Source organism: Akebia trifoliata, chromosome 4 (genome assembly GCF_017979445.1).
Source record: "Akebia trifoliata isolate Shusen 1 chromosome 4, ASM1797944v1, whole genome shotgun sequence".
NCBI lineage: Eukaryota > Viridiplantae > Streptophyta > Magnoliopsida > Ranunculales > Lardizabalaceae > Akebia > Akebia trifoliata.
In genome coordinates, this window is record NC_141378.1 from 18,180,599 (window position 1) to 18,203,220 (window position 22,622).

A 22,622-nucleotide genomic window follows, 5' to 3' on the forward strand; every position below is an offset into this window, starting at 1 on the left:
GGAGGAGGGGGTATGGATGGCTTTTAGAAGAAGTAGAGGTGGGGCTTTTAGAAGAAGTAGAGGTGGGGTAGAGAAAATGGTGAGATGATTAGGGTTCATTCGGTAGAATAGGTGTAGTAGATGGTGGGCACAAAGAGTAATTCAATTAAGGGTAAATACATAATTTCCTCCTCTATTTTTTCGTTTTTTTCTGTTAAAGATTCCACCTATGTGGGCTCCATTAGCACGAGTCATGACAAAAATTGGTTTTATACCCCTTCCAGAGGGTCATGACAAATCAGCAGTGGGGATTGACTGGCACGTACCAAGTCCACTTCCTCCTTCACTCCAGTCTTGCGTGAAGTTGGGGTGAAGACTGAAGAGGTGTGGACTTCCATGCTTCCACAGTACAATACAACTGAACCCATAAACAACCCCACCACCCCACTCTCAACTATTCTTATTATTGTGAATTAGTTGAGGCTCATATAGATCCAACACCTTCTTTCTAGCTGGTGAGATTATCTTTCTATTAATTAGTTTCTGATTTTATTTTTCCTTAAAGTTCTCATTTATTTTTATTTTTCAGTTTTTTTTTTTAATTGTGTTCTGTGCCATTTCTGTTCTTTAGAGATTTGCCTTTTTTTTTTCTCTTGTTGAAACTGTTAGTTCCAGAAAGCCATTTTGCTTGTTTCAGAGCCCTTTCTTTTGTTTTTCACTTATTTTATTTTTATAATTTGGTGATTATAGTGTATGATTTTTTACTGAATTGGGTTTATTGGATTTGAGTATTTAAATTATGGGTATCTATTTTTTTTTGTTCTTTGCTTTTCATTTTTATTTGCCTTAAAGCCATTGGGGTTCCCCGGAAATAGTAATTCAATTCCTTAGTTCACATATTTTATGTTTCTAGTTGGTGATTATAGTGTTTTAATTTTTGTCCAATTGGGCTTATTGGATTTTGAGTTGTTAAATTATGGGTATCTGTTGTTTTTTTATTTACAGTTTGGTATTGATGGGCTAGACTTACAATAGTGATCAAATCAGAATTCTGGCACTTTTTGGTGGAACATTGGATGGAGCTTCTGGAAATGGTTGGGTATTATTGACACTCAGCTGTTGCACTTACTTGCCCTTGTGCTTGATTGTATAAGCCAAAGTGGTCTTTTTTACTGGATATTTAATGGGAGCCCTTTGTTCAAGGAGATCCACTTTTGATAGTGACCTCAGTGGAAATTTCCCACAATCCAATGATCACGTTGGTAATGTGTCTGATATGGGTTATCAGTCTAGTGGGTGGTCATCAAAGACTGCAAATAGTGATAATTTGAAATGCCCATCAATGCGGGAAAGCATGGAGAAGCAATTACAAGATGCATTTTCGTTTCCTGAGATGAACACAAGTATGCATGTCAGCAATCAGAATGACATGAGCGCGAATGTGCATGTAAGCAATCAGAATGATAGAAATGATGGGATTCCAAGCCTATCCAGGGATCTATCACATAGATCTCAGTCAACAAAGTCGAAGCCCGGTGCAATTGCAAAGGTGGGTGCAACCAATATGGCCTTCTTCTTTTTCTTGTAGGCACATTATTCTGTTTTATCTGATATTGAAAAACACAATGAACTATACAAGAATTACTAGAAATAACTCTTTTACATTGGTCATGCTTGTTGCTTAGTTTTGATTTTTTGCAGAACATGAGAGGTTGGGATTAGGAGACGACCTCTTTTGACAACCTTTCTCTTATATGGGTTAGAAGTTTCAGAATGGGCTGATTCTTTGTGAGGATAATCTCCATGACGAGGAGATCATCTTCACAAAAAATCAGCCCATTAGGGGACTTCTAACCCCATTAAAAGTGTTTTACAAGTTGAATAATCATAGAACGCCAATTTTTACCATTGACTTGTAAACTAATCTTGGTATAGGATTGGGATCAGGAGACAGCCTTATTTTGACAACCTTTGTCTTATATGGGTTAGAAATTTTAGAATGGGCTGATTTTTTTCTTCTTCTGAGAATGATCTCCTCATCATAGAGATCACCCCCACTAAAAATCAGCCCATTCCGAAATTTCTAACCCACCTAAATTAGTTTACAAGTTAATGTTTTGTGATATTTATGCATTATACCTATACACACACACACACATTATGATTTCCTTTAAAATCAAGAACTTAACTTTATAGGTAAAACAAACTATATCTTTGATAACATGGAATAAAGCATTCGTGAATGTTGAGGATCATCTAGTGGGGCTTTCTTTGTGTCTATTTTGTGTTATTGTGTGAGCCTTGAGTTATTGTGAGTGTTCTTTGGAGCATATGTACCAGCTTTGGGAGGGGAATGAGAGCAATTCTAGGAAGAGTTGGATGATGTCACGATGTTTTTGGGATAAATTGTGGTGTTGGGTGGAACTTTCAATGTGATTAAATTCTTTTTTGAGATAAGTGAAGGTTCCAGTATGACCAGTAGCATGAGGTTATTTTGGAGATTTTGTGAACCAACATTCTTTGGTGGATAGATTTTTGGTCTCAAGTGAATGAGCAGAGCATTTTTTAGCTTAGTTTTGTGGTGAAGGATGGAGGCGATGCTTTTATCCTAACATGACCTCATCCAACTTACCTACTTGTTCGCAAAGGTACTTTACGAGTAAAACATACATGCTATCCAAGAAATTGGAATGCAAAAGTATAAAGATCTACCCATATTGATGGATTATTAATTATGTTTAGTTTTTTTACAAATTAGGCTTCAGATGTTCTGAAGATTAAAATGTGATTTTCTTATGAAGAACTCAAAACTTGATGCATATTATCAACAAACTAGATAAAATACTATATACCTTGACAAACATACTTATTCTTGGTAGGAGTGATGCATTTTTATATGGTTGCTTGACAAACCCCACTCATTCCTCTATAGCTACATCAACAAATCATAATTTACCTCTTGTACAACTTTTGTCACCACACTGCATTCCTTTTACTTGTCCAACTTTTTCCAGTTACCAAATGAAAAAAAATGTCATCACTTCCTTGTGAGGGAAAAATCATTAAACATTTATTTTATTTTTAATGGATAAGCTGGACTTGAACCCATGACTTCAAAGTTGAGATTGCAATATAACTGCTCTGAGGATCAGAACAAAGATGAATGCTAGATCAAAATAAGGATATGTAGTAAGAGCAATTATCTTTTTCTTGCACTTTGGGAAGTGGGAATTATCTAAACATTTTTTGAATTGGTATATTTTAATAAATTTCACTTCTTTTAGTGATAAAAAATTTGATATGGCTTGGCCTTATCATCTATTTAGCTGGCAATGGTCCACAGTACATATTATGATCTAAAGTTTGGATTACTGGATGGATATAATATTTTGTAATCGCATTCTCATCAAATTGAGCTTCTAAAACACATTTAAGTAGAAATGCATTTTATCAAAAGGCTTTTAGAAGTGCTAAATGATTCATTTGTTTTTAGAGATATTCCAAACTTGTCTTTTTTGCACTACATTGCCCATTAGCCTCTCTTGGAAGGTTTTGTTGTTTATTTCCTTCCAAAATCTCCAAGAGTAAAGAAAATAAGCAAAGCATCCCACCCTTTTCAACATGTTTGAAGCTCTTTGTAATTGAAGGGGCTATTATTGAGCAAATCATGCTTTATGGTGATGGATAATCTTGTGAATCAAGGTGGACAAAAATCTGTCTTTTTCCCCAAGTTGTTAGCTTGAGAATACGGATGCTTCTTATGTGCATCGTGTTCCACTAAAATGGCTGCTCATTTTGTTGCTTCTTGGTTTTTGTATATTGTAATTTATAACATGGGTCTTTAGGATCAACATTGCAATATAGTTTGATATGATCTTTGCTATTAATTTACTCTTGTTGCTTTTAATGGAATAGCAAGAGCCCATCTGGCTACAATTAAAAAAGATGATTTTTTTTTTTTTTTTTTTTAACTTTTAAAAGTTGAAAGGTTAAAAAACTTGTCTGGGTTAATTTCAAAACAACTACTTTTGAAAAGTAAAAAAGTCTTTAATTTTTTAAAAAGCAAAAGGAAACTACTTTCTACTTTTTAAAATCTACTTTCTCCCAAAATTACTTTCTTCATCGTTTGTAGTTGTGTAATAGGTCTCAGAGGTGAGCTTGCTTCTTGGTAGAGCTGGAACTGCTGGGCTTGGGAAGGCAGTAGAGGTTTTGGACACACTTGGAAGTAGCATGACAAATTTGAGCCTCAGTAGTGGATTTGCCGCTGGGGTGACAACCAAAGGCAATAAAATATCAATTTTGGCTTTTGAGGTTGCCAATACAATTGTAAAGGGTTCCAATCTTATGCAATCCCTTTCAAAGGAAAACGTAAAACATTTGAAAGAAGTGGTGTTTCCTTCAGAAGGTGTGCAACAGTTAGTATCGAAAGATACGGATGAACTCCTAAGAATCGCTGCAATTGACAAGAGGTATAGAGGAGAAATTTTTCAACACTATCTTTGTTAATGAAACTCATTTTGTGGATTTATGGTTCGCATATCTTTCCAAAGAGTAACCTTGTTGGTGTGTTGTGCCATTTTTACAGGGAAGAATTGAATGTTTTTTCAAGAGAAGTGGTTCGATTTGGAAATCGTTGTAAAGATCCTCAATGGCACAACTTGGACCGTTATTTTGAGAGGTAATCATAACGGTCTCTTATATGGGTTAGCTTTTATGGTTTATTATGATCATCTCAGTTGTGTTTCCCACATGGTTTTAAATCTCGTCCGAGACCGAGCTGACTTGCCCGAGTCATCTCGGTCTCATTTAGCAACGATACAAGTATACACTATGTCTCAACATTCACATCATCTCGCAAGATAAACAAGATGTCTCAGACGATATTTTGAAAATCTCGACTGGATCAGTAAAACTCGGCTGAGTCTACCGGGATTTGTAGATTTTGATTAAAATAATTAATTTTTTTTAGAATTTAAATATTTATTATATAACTAAAACATGATTTAATGACTAAACATTTTCTAATATATCTTATTTTATTAAAAAAATTATAGTTATTTTAATTTAAATATATGTAGATCAATGATTATAAACCGAGTTAAATGGATTGTCTCATCAAACTGAGTTTTGAATCCATTGTTTCTCATGATATCTTTTGTTATTCTTTTAAATCATTTTACAGGTTAGGTTTGGAAATTACTCCTCCAAAGCAATTGAAAGATGAAGTTGAAACCGTAATGCAGCAATTGATGTCTTTGGTACAGTGCACAGCTGTGAGTATATCATCCATTAGTCAACTGATTTTGTGGGTTATTCAATTTGTGAGCATTTATTTCAGTTTTAAATCTCGATTCTACATTGCTCAAGATATTGTAAATATTGTACAAGACTTGGTTATTGATAAATTTTTTGAAATAATTGGGATTTTTAAGTTGCTAGAATCTGGAATAAATTCTAGAAGTTTTTGAAATTTCATCGGAATTCAAACCTTACTATGCTTGTACTAATGAAAGAATCTTAATGTTATGGTGATTGATGCTGAGAAACTAAGTTCATAATTTCAGGGTGATAACTATTGATAACCATTTACCCCAAAAGACCAATCTGATGGAGAAGGCACAACTAGGAATATAAGAGGGTCACGAGTTGAATTGGGGCACGATATGTGAGCACATGACAACTGGGAGCGGAGGCAAATAACACAGCACTCCCCCTCACCCATAAGGGTGGAAAATTCCTTTGAGGAGACTCGAACTCATGACCTATATGAACCTAGCGCTCTGATACAATGTTAATAACCATTTACCCCAAAAGACCAACCTGATGGAGAAGGCACAATTATACATATAAGAGGGCCACGAGTCGAACTGGGGCACAATACCTGAGCACGTGACTCCCGGGAGCGGAGGTGGATAACACAACACTCAACAATAACATGAGTTCTTAGATGAAATTGTTAAATTCGAACTCAAATCCCCCCTTAGTAGCTATTGTGCCCTGAGGATTAGTCGGGTTCTCTAAAAGGCTTGGATACCTCGATTCTAGGAAAAAAATAAACATTTTATTTACTAATCTATTTGATACTTACATTGATGAGATCAATGGAGAAATTCTTATTTGACCATGTAGTTCTTGATTTTGCTAATATCTAACTTCCTTGATCATAGTATTTAGTGGTCCTCTAATCTTATGTTGAATTTTGGATTCTGACTAGGAACATAAGATTTCTCCATATTTTTGTTACTCACTATTTACTAAACAAAATTTAATGAATTTGAACCATCTTAGATCAGGTTCTTCACAATGATATTGCTACACATTATTTTTCCACTTTAGAAAATTGCATTCCAAGTCGTTCAACATTTAAGAGCCAAAACTCCTTCAATATGTACACCTTATCTACCATGAAACTTTCTTGGAGCAAGCAATCATGTTTTTTTTATAAGTATAATTTACCTAAAAAAATAAATAAATAGGAGGATGAGATGATCCCCTTTTTTAGTACAAAAGAGCTAAATGAAAGAAAATACAGCACTCAAAGAAAATACAAGAAACTAACTAGTGCACAATACGTCCTATCTAAAAACAAACATGATTCTCAAAGAACACTCCTTCGAAATCACGGAGTCTGCACCAACAAAACAGCAAGTTCAAAATGTCCAAAATCACTTTATTAGCTGATTCCTTCTTTCCTTGAAAGACTCTTCTATTCCTCTCCATCCAAAGCCCCACCCCCAACAAATCGCGAAACAAAGGATGGACTAAAGAAATCTTTCCCTTTTAGAGAAAACATTGAAACTCCACCAATGGAAAAATGATAAAACAGATTGTGAGGGAAACCAATCTATATGGAAAAGGGGTAGAAAATGTGCCCAAATCTCATGAGCAAAGGAATGATTTATCAAAATGTGGCTCCCCGGACTCCCCAATCTCCTTGCAAAGGGAGCAAAAATTTGGGATAGGCAATCATGTTTTTGGATTTTTCATTGGAAATTTTCTTTTCCCTATCTTTCGAGATGCCCTACATAAATTTAGTGTCTTCCATCTTTGCTCTACCCGGAAACTGCTCAAAAGTCCCAATATCCCCTTGTGTATATTGGAAATAATATAGTTTCTTTAGTTGCTTATTTTAATTCTCTGTAAGGGCATTTATGTCTATTCACATTTTAGGTTATATATATATCAAGCTCTCATTAATGAGACTTGACAATCACTTTTTAAAATTCTTCTTGGTATCAGAGCTATAGTGGACGCCTCAAATTCTCTTCAATTTCTCTTGGGACCTTGAATCCATTTTCTTCTCCTCCATTCCCAACATCTCTGGACCTTTGACCTAATAACCTATTCAAAGCTTTGTTAAAAGGTCTCCTCCCTTAGGGGGCATCTTTTATTTTCCTGATTCATACTCCTTTATCGCATGTTGCGATAGAATTCTTTTCTTAGTTTCTTCACATGCTGTAATTCTGCGTTGTGCATTTTTCTGCCCTTTGATAGGGCTCTTCTTTTTCTACCTTTGCTATCCTGCAACAGCCACAGGGTGCTGTATAGATTGGTGTGGTTGCTAGGATACAGGAGAGTGACATTCTAGACTTGGGGCAACAACAGATTGTTGTTTATGCGTCCTACAACAGCAGTAGCAACAATGTATTTTGGTTCTCTGGACCTGTAGCAACAACAGAAATGCTATGTGGGTGCCCTACGACAACAATAGCAACAACAAACTTCTTTTTTGGACCTGTGACAATAGCATATTACTGTTTTTGGTGATCTACGACAGTAGTAGTAACAAAAATTTGGTTCTCTGGACCTGCGACAACAGCAAAAGTGCGTGTGTGTGTGCCCTACGACAGTAGTAACAACAACAAATTTTGTTTTTTGGACCTGTGACAACAGCATATTGCTGTTTTTGTGATCTATGACAACAATAGCTCGCTATACAGGTGCCTGCGATAGTAACTAGGGGCTATGTGAAGCCCTATGACTGTAACCAACCTATTTGGGTGACCTACGACAACAACAGACTCTTTTTCTGATCCACGACAACATACTACAACAACAAGGAAGCTTTTTTGTGTGTTTGGAACAATAGTGACCTCCCTTCAAACCAAAATTTAAATCATTTTATTCACAGAAAAATAATGACATTGCATCAAAAAACCAAGGACTCTAACATCAGTCTTGGAGCAAACCTCTCAGCCCAATGCATTACAAGTACCCTATTAGATGGTCGTAACTTTCAGTCTTGGTCTCGGTTAGTTAAACTTTATTTAGGGAGTAGAGGAAAATCTAGATGGCTTTTGAGCACCATTAATAAGCCACCTCTTACTGATCCAAAAAATGACAATGGGAAATTGACAACTGCACTGCCCTTGGATGTATTACGACGACCTGAGTCATCTGATCGCTGGAGCAACGCATCTACACTATGTTCATGTATCATGGGACAATCTCATCATTATGGTTAGCCCTCACTCAGACATATGCGCATGCTTGGAATGATTCGAGGACCTAAGAACTTTATCGAGACATCGCCTAGGCTACCCAAGGGACTCAAAGTGTAGCTAATTACTTTTCATTCCTTCAGTCTCACTTGGAGGAGCTCTCTCACTATGAGTCTATGTTTAATTTGTCTGTGGAGGCAGCTTGGTATGTGGTTACGTAGATTGCCAGACATCAGACATACCAATTTCTCATGGGTTTATGTCCAGAGTTCGAGATACTTCAGACACAGATCCTTAACACCACACCTTTACCCTCTTTATTCGAGACATTTGCAACCATTGATAGTGATGAGTGTCGTCGTCGTGTAGTTCCCTCTTAGACTCAGGTCTGTGGAATTATCTTTGCTCCAGCTATCAGATGGCTCTTCTAGACAATTCGGGATTTTCTGACTCTCGTCCTCAGGGATTTGGTAGTCAAGGTCGTGGAAGCCATGGCCTTGGTAGGGAGTGACCGTACTTGTAGCCATTGTGGGAAGATTGGCCATGAAAAGGCCCTCTACATTCAGCTTTATCTCCATCTGTTGCGATCTTCTTCAGGACAATATGCTTCCCGTGCTGCAGTTGTGGTGTCATCATCAGTTCCTCCTACTAATACTCTTGCTTCTCTTGGCACTATTGATTTACAACAACTTCAAACTCAGATACGAGATCAGATCCATGCTTATACTCACTCATTCCCGACTGTGGCATCTCTCATTAATGAGACTTGAGAATCACTTTCTAAAATTCTTCTATGAACACCTAATCAAGGGAAGACGTTCGGCACTAAGGACCCTAACAAAGATTTCTCTCCCTCTAACAAAAGTCCCTTAATATGGATTCACTCTCCACTCCATCTATAAATGTTTTCAACCTTAAGGCTAGACCTTTTGCTGCAATTTTATTGCCCCCCTGCTACTACATTGTTCATCATAAATCTCTCAAGATGTTTGCACCTCAATCTTGGGCATAGGGTAGTAGAAGTTGTATTGGACCCTTTGTTCCACCTCCCAATGTTGTGGTACTCAGCCAATATTCTCGTGAGATCCTCCTTGATTATGTCCTGACAAGCTTTGAAAAAAAAGGTTGAACTATTTTCGTCCACTTTTTCAACCTAGTTACCTCTATTCCCCAATCAAATTAAATTCCAACCCCTCAATGTCAGGTATAGGTCTACGAAGATCCTTTGACATATAGAGCTTATTGTATGATCTAACAATCTCCCTTATGATATTGTCCTTGTCCTTTACCACTCTCTCTCCCGCTATATAAACCTTCTTATGCAATTTGATCTTCTAGCATTGGAACTCGTAGAAAAAACTTGAGTTCTTTCCCCAGCCAAGAGCCAATGAATTCTAGACTTTTTTTCCCAACAAATTGTCTTCCTTATGCAAGTTATGTAAAACTCACGTCTAACTTTTAAGATCCGCCCTTTCTTCTAGGCTGCCACTTTGGCGGGTTGGGGATTAACCCATGCCCAACCCAAACTTGAAAAACACCAACCCGTGCCCGTGCCTCGGGCTTGAAATGCTCAACCTTTTCCCAACCCAAGTCGGGTTGGTCTGGTTAATTTATTGGTATGTAAAAGAACTTACAATTTATAAAATAATTTGTCCTAAACTCGTGTTTCAAAATTTACATATATAAAATTATAAGCAAATTAAAAAAAGATGAAGAAAATGATGATTGGCTAAAGTTCAAATCTTAATTCATTTATTGTTAGTCATAATTTCCAACAAAACAAACATTTACATTGTTTGACAATATAGAATTACATAACAAAAAAATTTAATAACTAAGCAATTAGTTGTTCTATATAGAGAAACAAAAGTATACTAAATGAATGGGAAAGTAACTACGATATATGAAATATTTTTAAATTGTAGCCATATTAAGTTCGGGTTTGGGCAAATCGGGTTGGCCGATGCCTATGCCCGAACCCAACCCGATTTGAATTGGGCATTTTTTTTTCGGTTGCCCGAACCCAAGACCAAAGCCAAGGTAACTATGCCCAAACCTGACCCAAGGCTGGGTACCCATCGGGTTTGGATTTGGCCCGCCCAAGTTGCAGCCCTACTTTCTTCCCTCTCATTCTCATAAAATCCTTCCTCCTTATCAAGCAGCTGAATCTGATGGAGATCTAGTTTTTCATTGCAACCCCACATGGCTGAGCATCTCCCTCTTCAATACTTTAGTTTTATAGTTTCATTTAAAACTAAATAAGAATGTGTCCAACCTGCTCATGATAGGACAATCTTGGTTGTTAGTTCAAGTGAACTTTCCCGGATTCAGTGGAAGACCCAACTAACTGTTCTGGTTCCCTATTTGTCTTTTTAATGCAATATTTTAGTGTTATCCTCACACTCTCATGTGGATAAGTGTGATGACATTGACGTCACCCTCAATGCATCATGGCTTCTTCCACCGAGCATGCGTTCTCCCAAAATCTTGCTTCATCTTTATACCATTCAGGTATCATATGAAAGCTTAGTGGTTGTATCTATAATCTTGTCTAAATTTTCCTTTATAAAGAGTAAGAGAATTTATTAAATGGAAATAATAGGAAATCTGATGTAAAGAGGACTTTCTACACCAAATCTCTCAGTGTATTGGGCTAATCATTGCGCGATGAAAAGTGTTACTATAGTATAAAATAAATCCAAACCCATCCTCAAATTCTGCTTGCAATCTCAAGGATTTCATGTTTTGAAGCTACACTCTCCTAGTCCGGCAGGCCTCAAGATTGAGTTCAATTTTAAATGAACTTGTTTGTTATGATTCATATTTCAACAGATCTAGCTGTAGTTATGTTTTGCTATGATACATTAAATGATCTATTTGTTTCATGGATGTTATATTTCATAGCTTACACAAATAGTGAAACTAATATGTTTTTTTTTCCCTCTCAGGAGTTATACCATGAGTTCCATGCCTTGGATAGATTTAAACAAGATTATGAACGTAAACTTCAAGAAGATGATAATTCGAATACTGCTCTAAGAGGTAAGTTGCTCTTGCAAACCCGTTTATTATGACTTGATTAGTTTTGTCTACATAATTGAAACTACAGCCATTCATTGTGTGACAAGCAGCGCTTTAATGGATTTGATGGTGAGACAACTAACAGGTGTGAGTGTGACGAGAGGTCGAACTTTTTGTTGTTGTGGTTTGTTTTGGAAGATAACAACCACCATTGATACTCCTTAAAGAAGGGTAAAGGACATTAAAGGTAATGGGTCATAGAATGGGTAGGAGATCCCAACTAGTAAAGATAGAATCAGCAAGTGTTCTTCCTAGAAAAAGAATGGTTGAAGATGATAATTGTGTTAAAGGACTTTATAAGAGGAAGGGCCTCCAAGGCTCTCATCCACAATAAGCCTCTGTAATCCCAAGTGATACTGAACTCACCGGCCCTAGTGGTCATCTAGAGGTAGGTAGGTGGAGGAGAATTGTTTAGAAACAATCCAATTAGCTTACAACAATGACGAAATCTGTGGCCAATGGTACAAGGCAATCATATGGTTGGCTAATGAATGGAAAATGGAGCAAGAAAATACTGCAAATGCATTACAAGTGCTGCCTTTCTCAAACTTTAACATGAAAGTCATGGATCTTGGAAAAAAGGAAAAATTTTATTTTTTGGAAGAATTATGATTTTTTGGGGGGAAAAATAAAAATATCTTGGTTACACATTCCAAAGTAAATGGGGCTACAAAGGGCTTCAGTATCTGATAAACCTTGACCAGAAGATTGTATCACAAAAGGAGAATAATGTTTAAAAAATTCTCGGTCAAATCAAGGACATATAGCATAATCAAATCCAACTGTAGGGTTGATTTAGTAACCTTGGACTGCACAAAATCAGCTTGCTCTGCATTGGATGCATTCTCATTTAATAAAATTTGAATAAAAATTCAGATAGTTCTAGTTTATACATTTGTAAAGGTTAGGATGTAGAAGAGATTTTAAACTTCAATAATGATACACAAGACTCGGTTTTTTCCTTAACTAAAACATTACCTCTAGATAACATTTTGAACCTTGCTTCTAATATTTTAGTGGAATATTAGTGCTATTTACAAGTGTTGCTATCTTTTAATAAACCAGCACAATTACAGATGGAGAAGAAGGGCGAAAAAAGATTCATGTGGCCAACCCAATAGGCCTTTCTTTCTATTTTTAGTGGGAATGTTAACCCTGAAATTTTCATTATGTATCTTGAGGAATAGATTTCATGAAATTGGTTGATTATTGATCAGAGTTGTGATAGAAGAGTTTTTGGGTCTATCAGGTCTTGTCATTAGATTTGTAATGAATTTTTCAAGGTATTACAGTAGACCCGAGGACCATGGTAGCCCTGAGGGTGGCTACTGTTGAATTCTTAATTGTCAAGGTGCACCATAACCCTAGGATTTAGAATTCAACAATGTGAATATTCCCTATATTTTTGTAATTTTTACAAAAAATCAAAAGATCTATCTTTTGCGATGGTTAATTATCTCAATTACCTTCTGAATTTGTTTCATAATTGTGTCTCAATATTTGTAACTATCCGCCATAATTGGGAATAACTTAACTTTTATGTGTAGGAGAGAGCCTTGCAATCTTAAAGGCGGAATTAAAAACTCAAAGCAAGCATGTAAAAAGCTTGAAGAAAAAATCACTCTGGTACAAAATTGTAGAAGAGGTAGAGTCAGCACTGCTTTACAAAGCTTTTCCAATGCAATGTGTGGAGAATGTATTGATCATGACTTGGCTTTCAAATTCTAATTTGAATTAGAATTGCTTTTGTTGCTAATTTTCTATTCCACTAGTTATGTTTTTGACAGTTATAAACTATTTATGCTGTAATCTCTATATGTTAATTCCTGATTTATCTAGTGTGAATTACACTTGATAATGAACTTTTGTAGGATTATTAATTTATGCGAAAATGAATTTCTAAAAGAGCAGATTTTCAGGTCATGGAGAAGCTTGTAGACGTTGTCCACTACATACATCAAGAGATTCACGATGTCTTCAGCAATGCTGGTATTCATTCAAAGCCTTACGTTAATCATCTTTTTGTGCTTACATAAAAAACATTTTCGTACTTCTTTCTTTGACTAAAAACCATATACTTTCCAACTATGCACTCTGTGGTGCATGCATTTCTGAAACCTCACTTATAAAATAATAATAATAATAATCTGAAACCTCTAAAATTTGTATGTAATTTGTTATCGTTGGTTAATAGATCACATGGTCCCTTTTCTCCGATTAATAGATCACATGTTAGCATTTTCACAAATGCGCTTGTTTCTAATTTTATTTTTTTCGGCCTTTTTTACTTATCTATCTCAACATCTTCACCTTTGTTACACGCAATAAATTAACAAGTTTTTTCTTGATCTTCCAACATTCAGCTTCATAAGCATAGCAGGTCTTACTGTCATCTAATAATTTTTTTTTCCCTTTTAGTTAGATTTGGATGCTTCTGTCACATAGCACTCTGAAGTGCACCTCCACTTTAACCATCCAATTCTAATTTTGTGGGAAACATCCTACTCGATATCTCGATCCTCATGTATAACCAATGTTGCTATAATGGTTATGGTTTTCTCCACTAAATGCCCTTAATTTGCTTTTGTTCATAAAATGAACATGGAAAAATGCTCTTCCATCCTATAATAATATAAACAATAGTTTTAATGCTATTTTCAATACATGTATCAAATTTCCAAATTATCTATACTTATAATAACTATTTAGAAGTGCATACATCTATCTAACTTCTAAGAGGGAACTCAGGTTGTAGCACAAGGCTTCACTGACCACCTATTAAGATTATTTGTTTACATTTTGTTTTTTAAGATGAAGTGATATATTTACACGAGGCTTCAAAGAGAAAACTCAGGTTGAAAAATTAAGTATCCATTTTTTCACATTATATGTATACACTGCTCAACTCTTGCATAAGTTTGCCATTGTTTTGAAACAAATGAAGTCTCTAAGACCCCATTTTTCACTCCACAGTTTATAAAGAGCTTATCTTGCTTGCCATCTTTGAAGTAAATTAATTAAAGCAGAAAGTATCACGATGTTTTCTTCCATGGTCAACTTGCAGATGGTGATCGATTGGTGAAAGGCTCTCTGAACAATCATCAAAGGTTGGGGCCTGTTGGTCTTGCTTTGCACTATGCAAATATTGTCACTCAAATCGATACTCTTGTGAGTTCAAGCTCCTTGACTCACGTTTCTTTTTGTTTATCTAGTTTTAGGTGACTATGTTGCTATTATATGTATTGTAATAATAAGTCTACCCATCTAATCTTGTGTTCCACGATTTACCAAACACACTAAAATTGATTGAAACTTTCAAAGAGAGTCATTTTTTAGGACACTTCTCCAATTTGTGAAGCGTGATTATCATCTAATTGAAATGATTACAGGAGCACTTATCAAAAAGTAGTTAAAAAATAAATAAAATTAATTGTCAGGAATAGTTTGGTTCTTTGATGAAATTTAGTCTTCTTTTTTTTAATTATCACCCATAAACTGTGGGTTGACCTTCATAATTAGTTGTCATTCTCTTAAGGATATTAGGGAGGGGGTTACTTTATTGTATATTTTCAAAATGGGTGTTGCATCTATTCAAATATTTCGGTTTCGGGAGTGAATGTGAACTACACTGTATTGGTCCTGTGCTTGTTTAATGTAGGAGGTGATCTATTTTTTTTTTGTGCTCTAAAAATCATCTGGTTAGACTTTTGTTGAGGAAACATCTGGATGTGATCAGGTAGCCCGTTCAGGTACCGTGCCTTCAAATACAAGGGATACATTATACCAAGGATTGCCACCTAGTGTAAAGTCAGCTTTACGCTCCAAACTACAGTCATTTCAAATCGAGGGAGAGGTATTTATAAATTCGATTAATGTTTAATCTAGAGTACTCATGTGATAATTTGTGTAATTATTTTTGCTTATGAATTGTTCCATCACCTTTTTTTTTTTTTTTTCAATTGGGTTGGTACCGTAAGGCTTTTTTTTTTCTTTTTTCTTTTGTTGGGGTTGTGAGGGGTGCGATTCTTCCGGTTAGTTATATTAGGCCAGGTACTACTTTACTATCACTCTTTTCTTCCTGTCTAATTGCAGCTCACAGTTCCACAAATCAAGGCTGAGATGGAGAAAACTTTGCAGTGGCTTGTTCCAATGGCCACAAACACCACAAAGTAACACAACCAACCTTCACTAACTGTTTATTTTTCATACTCTCTTGTTATGTTATGGCATCCTCTTTATTTTCTCTTTTGGTCGCTTTTTGTACTCTCTCGGGTGGTCGCCTCGGCCCCTTTTTCTTAGGTGTGCAACTTGGTTCGGTTTGGGGCCAAATTGAAACCAAGCCAACATATATCTTTTCTACTAAATAAGAACCAAAACCAGAACCAGAACCAGAACCAAACCAAACCAAATTTCCCGTAGAACTGGACTAAGTTCTGTTTGGTTTGATTATGTTCTATGGATTGCCAATATCCTAAAAACCTCCTTGGAAGTACCATATTTTTAACCAAAAATAAATAAATAATCAACTTGAAATTTCATTAAATAAGTCATGAATCTATCCATAAACAAAAGCCATTAACTTATGTCCTAACTCCAAAAAAGCAGCAAGTCATTAAGGGTTCGGCTCTATACAAGTTTTGAACTGAGAGCAAACTGAATTTATTGGGTCTCTATTTTCTCAACCCAGAACCGAACCACAACTTGTTCCAAACCGAGCCAAACCAATCCAGAGCTATCGGTTTGAACCAGGCCATATCTTAATGAAATCATCTTTACATATTTTTTTTAATATAAAGAGATTCTATTGCCACACCAACTTTTGCTAACGGCACCCCAATTCATATGTAATCACCAAAGAATTATCACTCATCTTGGGGTGGCAATAGAAGCTCTCAAAAAACAAAAAAAACAAAAATGTATCACAATCTTTTCTATTTATTGACTGATAATTTTTTTGTATGTTGTTACGTGACTGCAATGTGGTTCAAATTAGAGCCCATCACGGTTTTGGTTGGGTTGGAGAATGGGCTAATACAGGGTGAGTCATCGACATTTCTCTTTTGAGTAAGATTCTCTGAAAAATCAGCCAAATATATTGCAGAATGCAAGAAGATTTTGTTTCATGTTTTCAGGTCCGAGTTAAACCGAATCCAAGAGGGGCAGACTGAGTCAATTCGGATGGAAACACTCCATCATGCAGACAAAGAAAAGACCGAAGCTTATATACTTGAATTAGTGGTGTGGCTTCACCATCTCGTCAGCCAATCAAGATCTGTAGCCAATGGTGGCAACAGATCTCCCATTAAATCACCAATTCGATCTCCAACCCAGAAAACAGTTCCTCTACCTACACAGACACCCAATGCTCCATCATCGATGCTAACCATTGAAGACCAAGAGATGTTGAAGGTTGTGAATAATAGGAAACTGATCCCCGGAATAAGTAAAAGTCAGGAGTTCGACACGGTGAAGATTGGGTTGAGTAAGCACAATAGACTGAGTAAGAGCAACAGCCACTCACCGATAAATGAAAGTAAGGACTCGAGCCCCATTGGGACGCCTTCTGCCATTGTTATCGCTGGGTTTGATACTGACAGGATTAAAGCTTTGGATGTCATCGATAGAGTGGACACTCTTAGAAGTTTATAGGAATTGAAGTGGAACAGATGAGTTGGGTGGCACATTAGAATCCGATCGTTCGAGGGTAATAATTAGAAGATCAGAGTGAATTGTGTTGTATAAAGGGAATTTTTTTTTTTTCCAACGTTTCGAAATCGTAGATGTTTCAGTTATGAATAAACTCATCCATTGTATATGTACAAAAAAATATACTTAAATTCCCTCCTTTCTACTGACTGAATCATGCAATTTTGGTGTCTTGATTTCTTTGGAGAGCTACTATTGGCGCCCCAAGTTTTACTCATTACATCTGATTTAATGATTAAAAGACACCATTCAAACATTACAAAACACTACAACACCTCATTGAAACAATTTCAGTTGTTGTTTACGATTATGATTTGGTCATATAAAATCTTAAACCCAAAAAATAGAAATCTAACCGAAAAAACGAGGGAGAGCTTCCATTGGCACCTCAACTTTAGCTTATTTTCATTCAATTACTTATTTTCTTTATTTTTAATTGGGGTGTAATAAGTAAAAGTTGTGGTGCCAGTAGCAGTTCTCTTTCTTTTCTTCTTTAATCAGTAAAAAAAAATTGGAACTAAGGTTTTATTGGTTCACAGTGAGGCCCATGCAAATTTCATCCAGTGAAGATCGAGTTCCAGATCAATTGCTTTACTAACTTTTCAACTACCCATAGTTGGTACTGAGATTTAGATGTTAAAACATGAAGAATCTGAAATCCTGCTTAAATTCTATAAAAATGTTTTGTATTTATTTTATATTTTTGTATACTTATGTGGAGTTTAAACACCAAGGGTCTGTTTGTTTGTTGGGAAATTTAGCTGGGATTTCTTTTTCTTTTTTTTTGGGAAATGTAAAAGTGTTAAATTTGACATTTTTTCACCAAAAATTACTTTTCATTGAAACGCTTATTTTTGAATGATTGTGGGTAAATATATTTTCTTCTTATTGTCCCCAAAATCTTTTTCTTATATTAAATATGAATTTATTTCCATTTTTTGACTCGTTTATAAAATATTTGTGAGGGCTACAACCTGGGTGGGTTGGAGGTTCAACCCAAGTTGTAGAACTCGCAACCCGACCATCAGATTATAACTCATTAACCAACCCGAGAATGAGCTTCTAAAATCCGATTGAGCTCGGGTTAACCCAAGTTAGGTAAGTTTGGACGGGTTGAATGGGTTGGGCACATTGAGCCAACGTAATTTCATTTTGATCAACACATAAATTTTATTTTATGTCTTAAAAAATAAATACAATATAAAAAATTAAAATCACTAGTAAATAATTTTACAACTTCTAAATCCATTAAATTTTATATTATAATTTTTTTTCTTAATTTTACTAATATATTTATGAAAAGAAAACTAATATTTTTCTCAATTTGGGTTGAAATTTCCTAACTCAGACTCAACTCATTTTCCATATAACCCAACTTAGGCTCGCCCATCAATCTGGTTGAATTCAGGTTAACCCGCCCAAGTTGCAGCCTTATTATTCATTAGTGATACATATAATGTAAAAGGGTTATTTCTGTTATTTTCATTCCATCAAATAAGATCATCCTTTGTGATTAACAGACCTATTTTGTCTTAATCCTTGTAAATAATGTTCTAGAAAATGAGACTAGCATCTCTTTTTTTTTTGTTAATTAAGCTCATTTAAATGGCTGGTACATATAGAGTTTCTATTAGGGCTTAAAATGGATCCGTTCGGGTTGGATATGTGTCTACCCATATCTGTATCCAGATTTTTAATTTGGGCCCAAATCCGGATCCAACTCGGATCCTACTAGTTCAAAAAATATCTGATTTCTTTTACTTTCATTAAACCCTTATCTGAGATAATTTCAAACCATTACAAAGTAATTTATTAAAAAATGTGGCCTAACTTAGGACATCTCCCCTTTGAAAAGGAAGCTTTGACCACTTCACCTAACACTCATTAGTTGATAAATTATATACTAAAAAATATAAAAATATAATATATACCACATACAAAATAATATATCATTCGGATATAGACAAATATATAGATGGGTTTGTATCCGATCTAAGTCAGATATTCGACCTGTATCTAACTCGGATTAAGGGACATCAACCGATATCCAACCCATATTTTAATTCGGATATACTTGAGAAACCAAATCCGTTAAAAATCGAATTCGGATCACTCGGATTTCAGATAAAATCCGACTCATTTTAAGCCCTAGTTTCTATTAGAAATGATGATATTTTCTTGTCCATTTTTCCTATTGATGTGAAACTAAAAGCTTGCAAATAAAATAGGGATGTTTACAAAAAAGTGATCAACTTTTGACGAATTTATGATCTCGGCTCCCTATTCATTTTAATTACCAAAACGTGAACGATAATTAATTCGAAGATTTTAAAGTGACTAACTGCGAAATTGTCAATTTAAATCTGCGAAATAGTCACTTTTAAAACTGTTGCATTCGTCATTATTCTGAATTTTTTTTAACGAAAATGTGATCATTCACGTTTTGGTAATTAAAATGAATAGTTAGCTGAAACTTTAAATATCTCATTTTCAGCTCACGGCATGGTAGTTCACCCAACAAAATATGCATTTAATATACTTTAATTGCTTCTCAAAAAATCATCTGTAGAGAAAAGAATACATAAATTAAAATATCTTTGTAAAATAATTCAATAATATTTATTGTTAAAACTTGGTCTCTTTTTGTAGTTCAACCCCCAATGATCACCACCTACAAATGCATCCCTCCACATTGACCTCTTTTTCTTACTCAACTACACCAACCAACACCCTCTTCTATGATGATGCTAATTTTTTATTTTTTATTTTATCTCTATTATGCTTTGATCATTTGAAGTATAAGTTTGTTGATGAGAAAATAGTTGAACTTGAAATTTCTCATTGAGATGTTTATAATGGTACTCGAGGAAAAAATCTATGGTTTAATGCACATTCCATGTCACTTGAGTCATGAGTGTATTTGAATATCGTTTCTTTGAGTTAATAGTCATTATAAATTGACTTCCTTGGGCACTGTGTTTAACACTATTGCCATCACAATGCATAGAGAACCATAGATTTCTTTTCTTGAGACGTAAGGAAAAAATTCTATGTTTGTTTGACGCTACCACATCAATGCAATGTTGAGTGGAATGGCTAAGGAAGCCAGCTTAACATTTTCTTCAATATTATTCATTTATTTTAAGAAGGATTTTTGTTAACATGTACCATAAAGGGCACCCATTAGGTGCAATAAATATACTTTGAAAATTGAATTTTCTAAAAAAAAAGAAATGCTCTCAAAAGATATTTATTTAATCAGAAATACCCTCAAATGCTTATTTCCAAGGTGTATATATTGCATCTTAACATGCTTCCTTAGGGCACATGTTAACAAAACCCTTTTAGGAAAATGCTGAACTGACTTCTTTTGATATTGTACTGACGTAGCTGCCCACTACCACGTTAGCAAGTGTTGAGTGCAGTGTGGAAGGATTTCAATTCGGCTTTTTCCTAAAATAAATGTGCTTCATGGTAACGCTAGAGTTTGCTCTGCCTATGCCATAATCACCCTCTTTGGTGGTTAAGGGGGTAAAAAAAAGGGAAAATAATAAAATTAAAAGAGGTATTAGAAAGAAAAAACTTTGGGATGATATGGTTAAAAGTGGAAAGAGTAAAATTAGAGGGACATTATTGAAAAATGAAAGAGGAGAGTGAAGACAATAAAATTTAAGAGGGATTAAGGGGATAAAAGTGAGATAAAAATAAAGTTTGAGGGTATTATTAAGAATTTATGAGATTAAGGAGTAAAAGATGAAAAATAATAAAGTAGATTAAATAAGTAAAAGAGGAAATATAGTACAGTTAGAAGGGTTGAAGAGATAATAAAATTAGTTGAGATGTTTATCCTAATTGGATTTGTCTCTCACAAAAACGGGTAAAAGTGAAAAAAATAAAATTTGAAGGGGTATTATTAAAAAAAAAATTGAAGTTAAGTGGTTGAAAGATGAAAAATAATAAAGTGAACGTTAAAGGTAAGGGTGTTAATTGAGCTCATTGTCCAGCAAGCCTGGCTCACTTGCTTGAACAAAGAAGGGTTAGGGCCTTAATCTTGAGTCTAGAAGGTAGGGTTAGATTAAAAATTTTCAACTCGCTAAATCCAAGCCAGACTAAGGCCAAACAATGTCCAACCTAGCCTGATCCGACCCACTATTTTAATTTAGATTTATATTTTATATATAGATGGTTGTATGATTTTACAACAAAAGATAATTCAAATAAATTATAAATAATGATCTAGTTCCTTTAATCATTTTTCAATTAAGATAGATATTGTACCCCTATTTTTATGAAAAAAATGCATAAATTTAATTTAATTTTATAAAACTCGAACCCAAACTTGGGTTGGGCCTTGGACATAGAAAATTTACCCGATGGGAGTATGGGCTGTCCCAAGCATAGCCAGCCACTTTAGGGTTAGGTTAGGGTTCAACCAAGTCCTATCCAAATTCACCTATTGACATTTCTAGTTAAAGTAGTAAAAAAGAAAATATAGTAAAATTAAAAAGGGGTGAAGAGTAAATATTGTAAAGTATATCCCACAACATTGTAACTTGATGAGAGATTTATCCTCACAACACTATAAATGGATAGGAGATTTATCCATCACAACACGGTAGAAAAGTAAATCCTATAGTTGTATTTTATTATATAGACTAAAGTTCACCTTGCTTACGACATAAACATTCTCTTAGGGGTTTAAGGGGTAAAAGAGCAAAGCTAGATGGGCATTATCGAAAAAGGAAAGTGGGTGAGGGATATGGAGAGTACTGACAATAAATTGAAAGCGTAAAAGGAAAACGAACTCAATCGTTTATCCCCAATTAGGGACAGAGCTAGTGGGGGGCAATTGCCCCCACAGAACTTTAAGACACCCCTATATTTTCAACTAATTACATGCCCCATTTGTCCTCACTCCCTCACCTCTCTCCCCATTTGCCCCCACACCCTCATCTCCCTCCAATTTTAGCCCCCACACCCTCACCTCCAACCATTCAAGTTCTTCAACTATACACCCCCATTACAAGAAAATCATGGCTCCGCCCTTATCCCCAACATTGCTCTACCGATGTGTTATATTATATGAATAATGATTTTTGGACGCCTCCCCTATCAGATGCCCCCATATGCTCCTTGACATGGCATATCCTAAAATCATAGATTCGTTTCATCGTGATACTCAACTACACGTATACATGGGGATGTACAATTGTGAATCCAGAAAACCTCTGTATCTAACACATGCCAAGGGGAGTGTGTGTGATAGGGGTGTCCGAAAATCACGGCTCTTATTATATAATAAAGAAAAATGCTGAAATGACACAAACTGAGGCACAAAGGTGACACAAATGATGTGGTGGGGGCGGACATAACTGTAGATATTTTTACTATCTCGCTAAAAAGCATCTACGGTTT

General features: G+C 35.3%; 1 protein-coding gene across 1 annotated transcript; it reads left to right on the top strand.

Annotated features, from left to right (window-relative positions):
* Positions 1 to 271: 271 nt before the first annotated feature.
* Positions 272 to 17,387, top strand: LOC147404278 (protein PSK SIMULATOR 1-like). The gene is made up of 13 exons (XM_086440145.1): positions 272 to 494; positions 985 to 1,528; positions 4,123 to 4,448; positions 4,565 to 4,657; positions 5,162 to 5,252; positions 11,369 to 11,462; positions 13,049 to 13,146; positions 13,421 to 13,490; positions 14,566 to 14,669; positions 15,238 to 15,354; positions 15,594 to 15,670; positions 16,495 to 16,539; positions 16,634 to 17,387. Exons 2-13 carry the CDS (start codon positions 1,163 to 1,165, stop codon positions 17,148 to 17,150), a joined length of 1,998 nt encoding a protein of 665 aa, XP_086296271.1. The 5' UTR covers positions 272 to 494; positions 985 to 1,162; the 3' UTR covers positions 17,151 to 17,387.
* Positions 17,388 to 22,622: the final 5,235 nt, after the last annotated feature.

Excerpts from the sequence above, each read along its gene's own strand:
- LOC147404278 (XM_086440145.1), top strand. The coding sequence starts at position 1,163 with ATGGGAGCCCTTTGTTCAAGGAGATCCACTTTTGATAGTGACCTCAGT. Across the intron at positions 14,670-15,237 it reads TCACTCAAATCGATACTCTT|GTAGCCCGTTCAGGTACCGT; the intron begins GTGAGTTCAAGC and ends GGATGTGATCAG. Across the intron at positions 16,540-16,633 it reads GGAGAATGGGCTAATACAGG|GTCCGAGTTAAACCGAATCC; the intron begins GTGAGTCATCGA and ends TCATGTTTTCAG.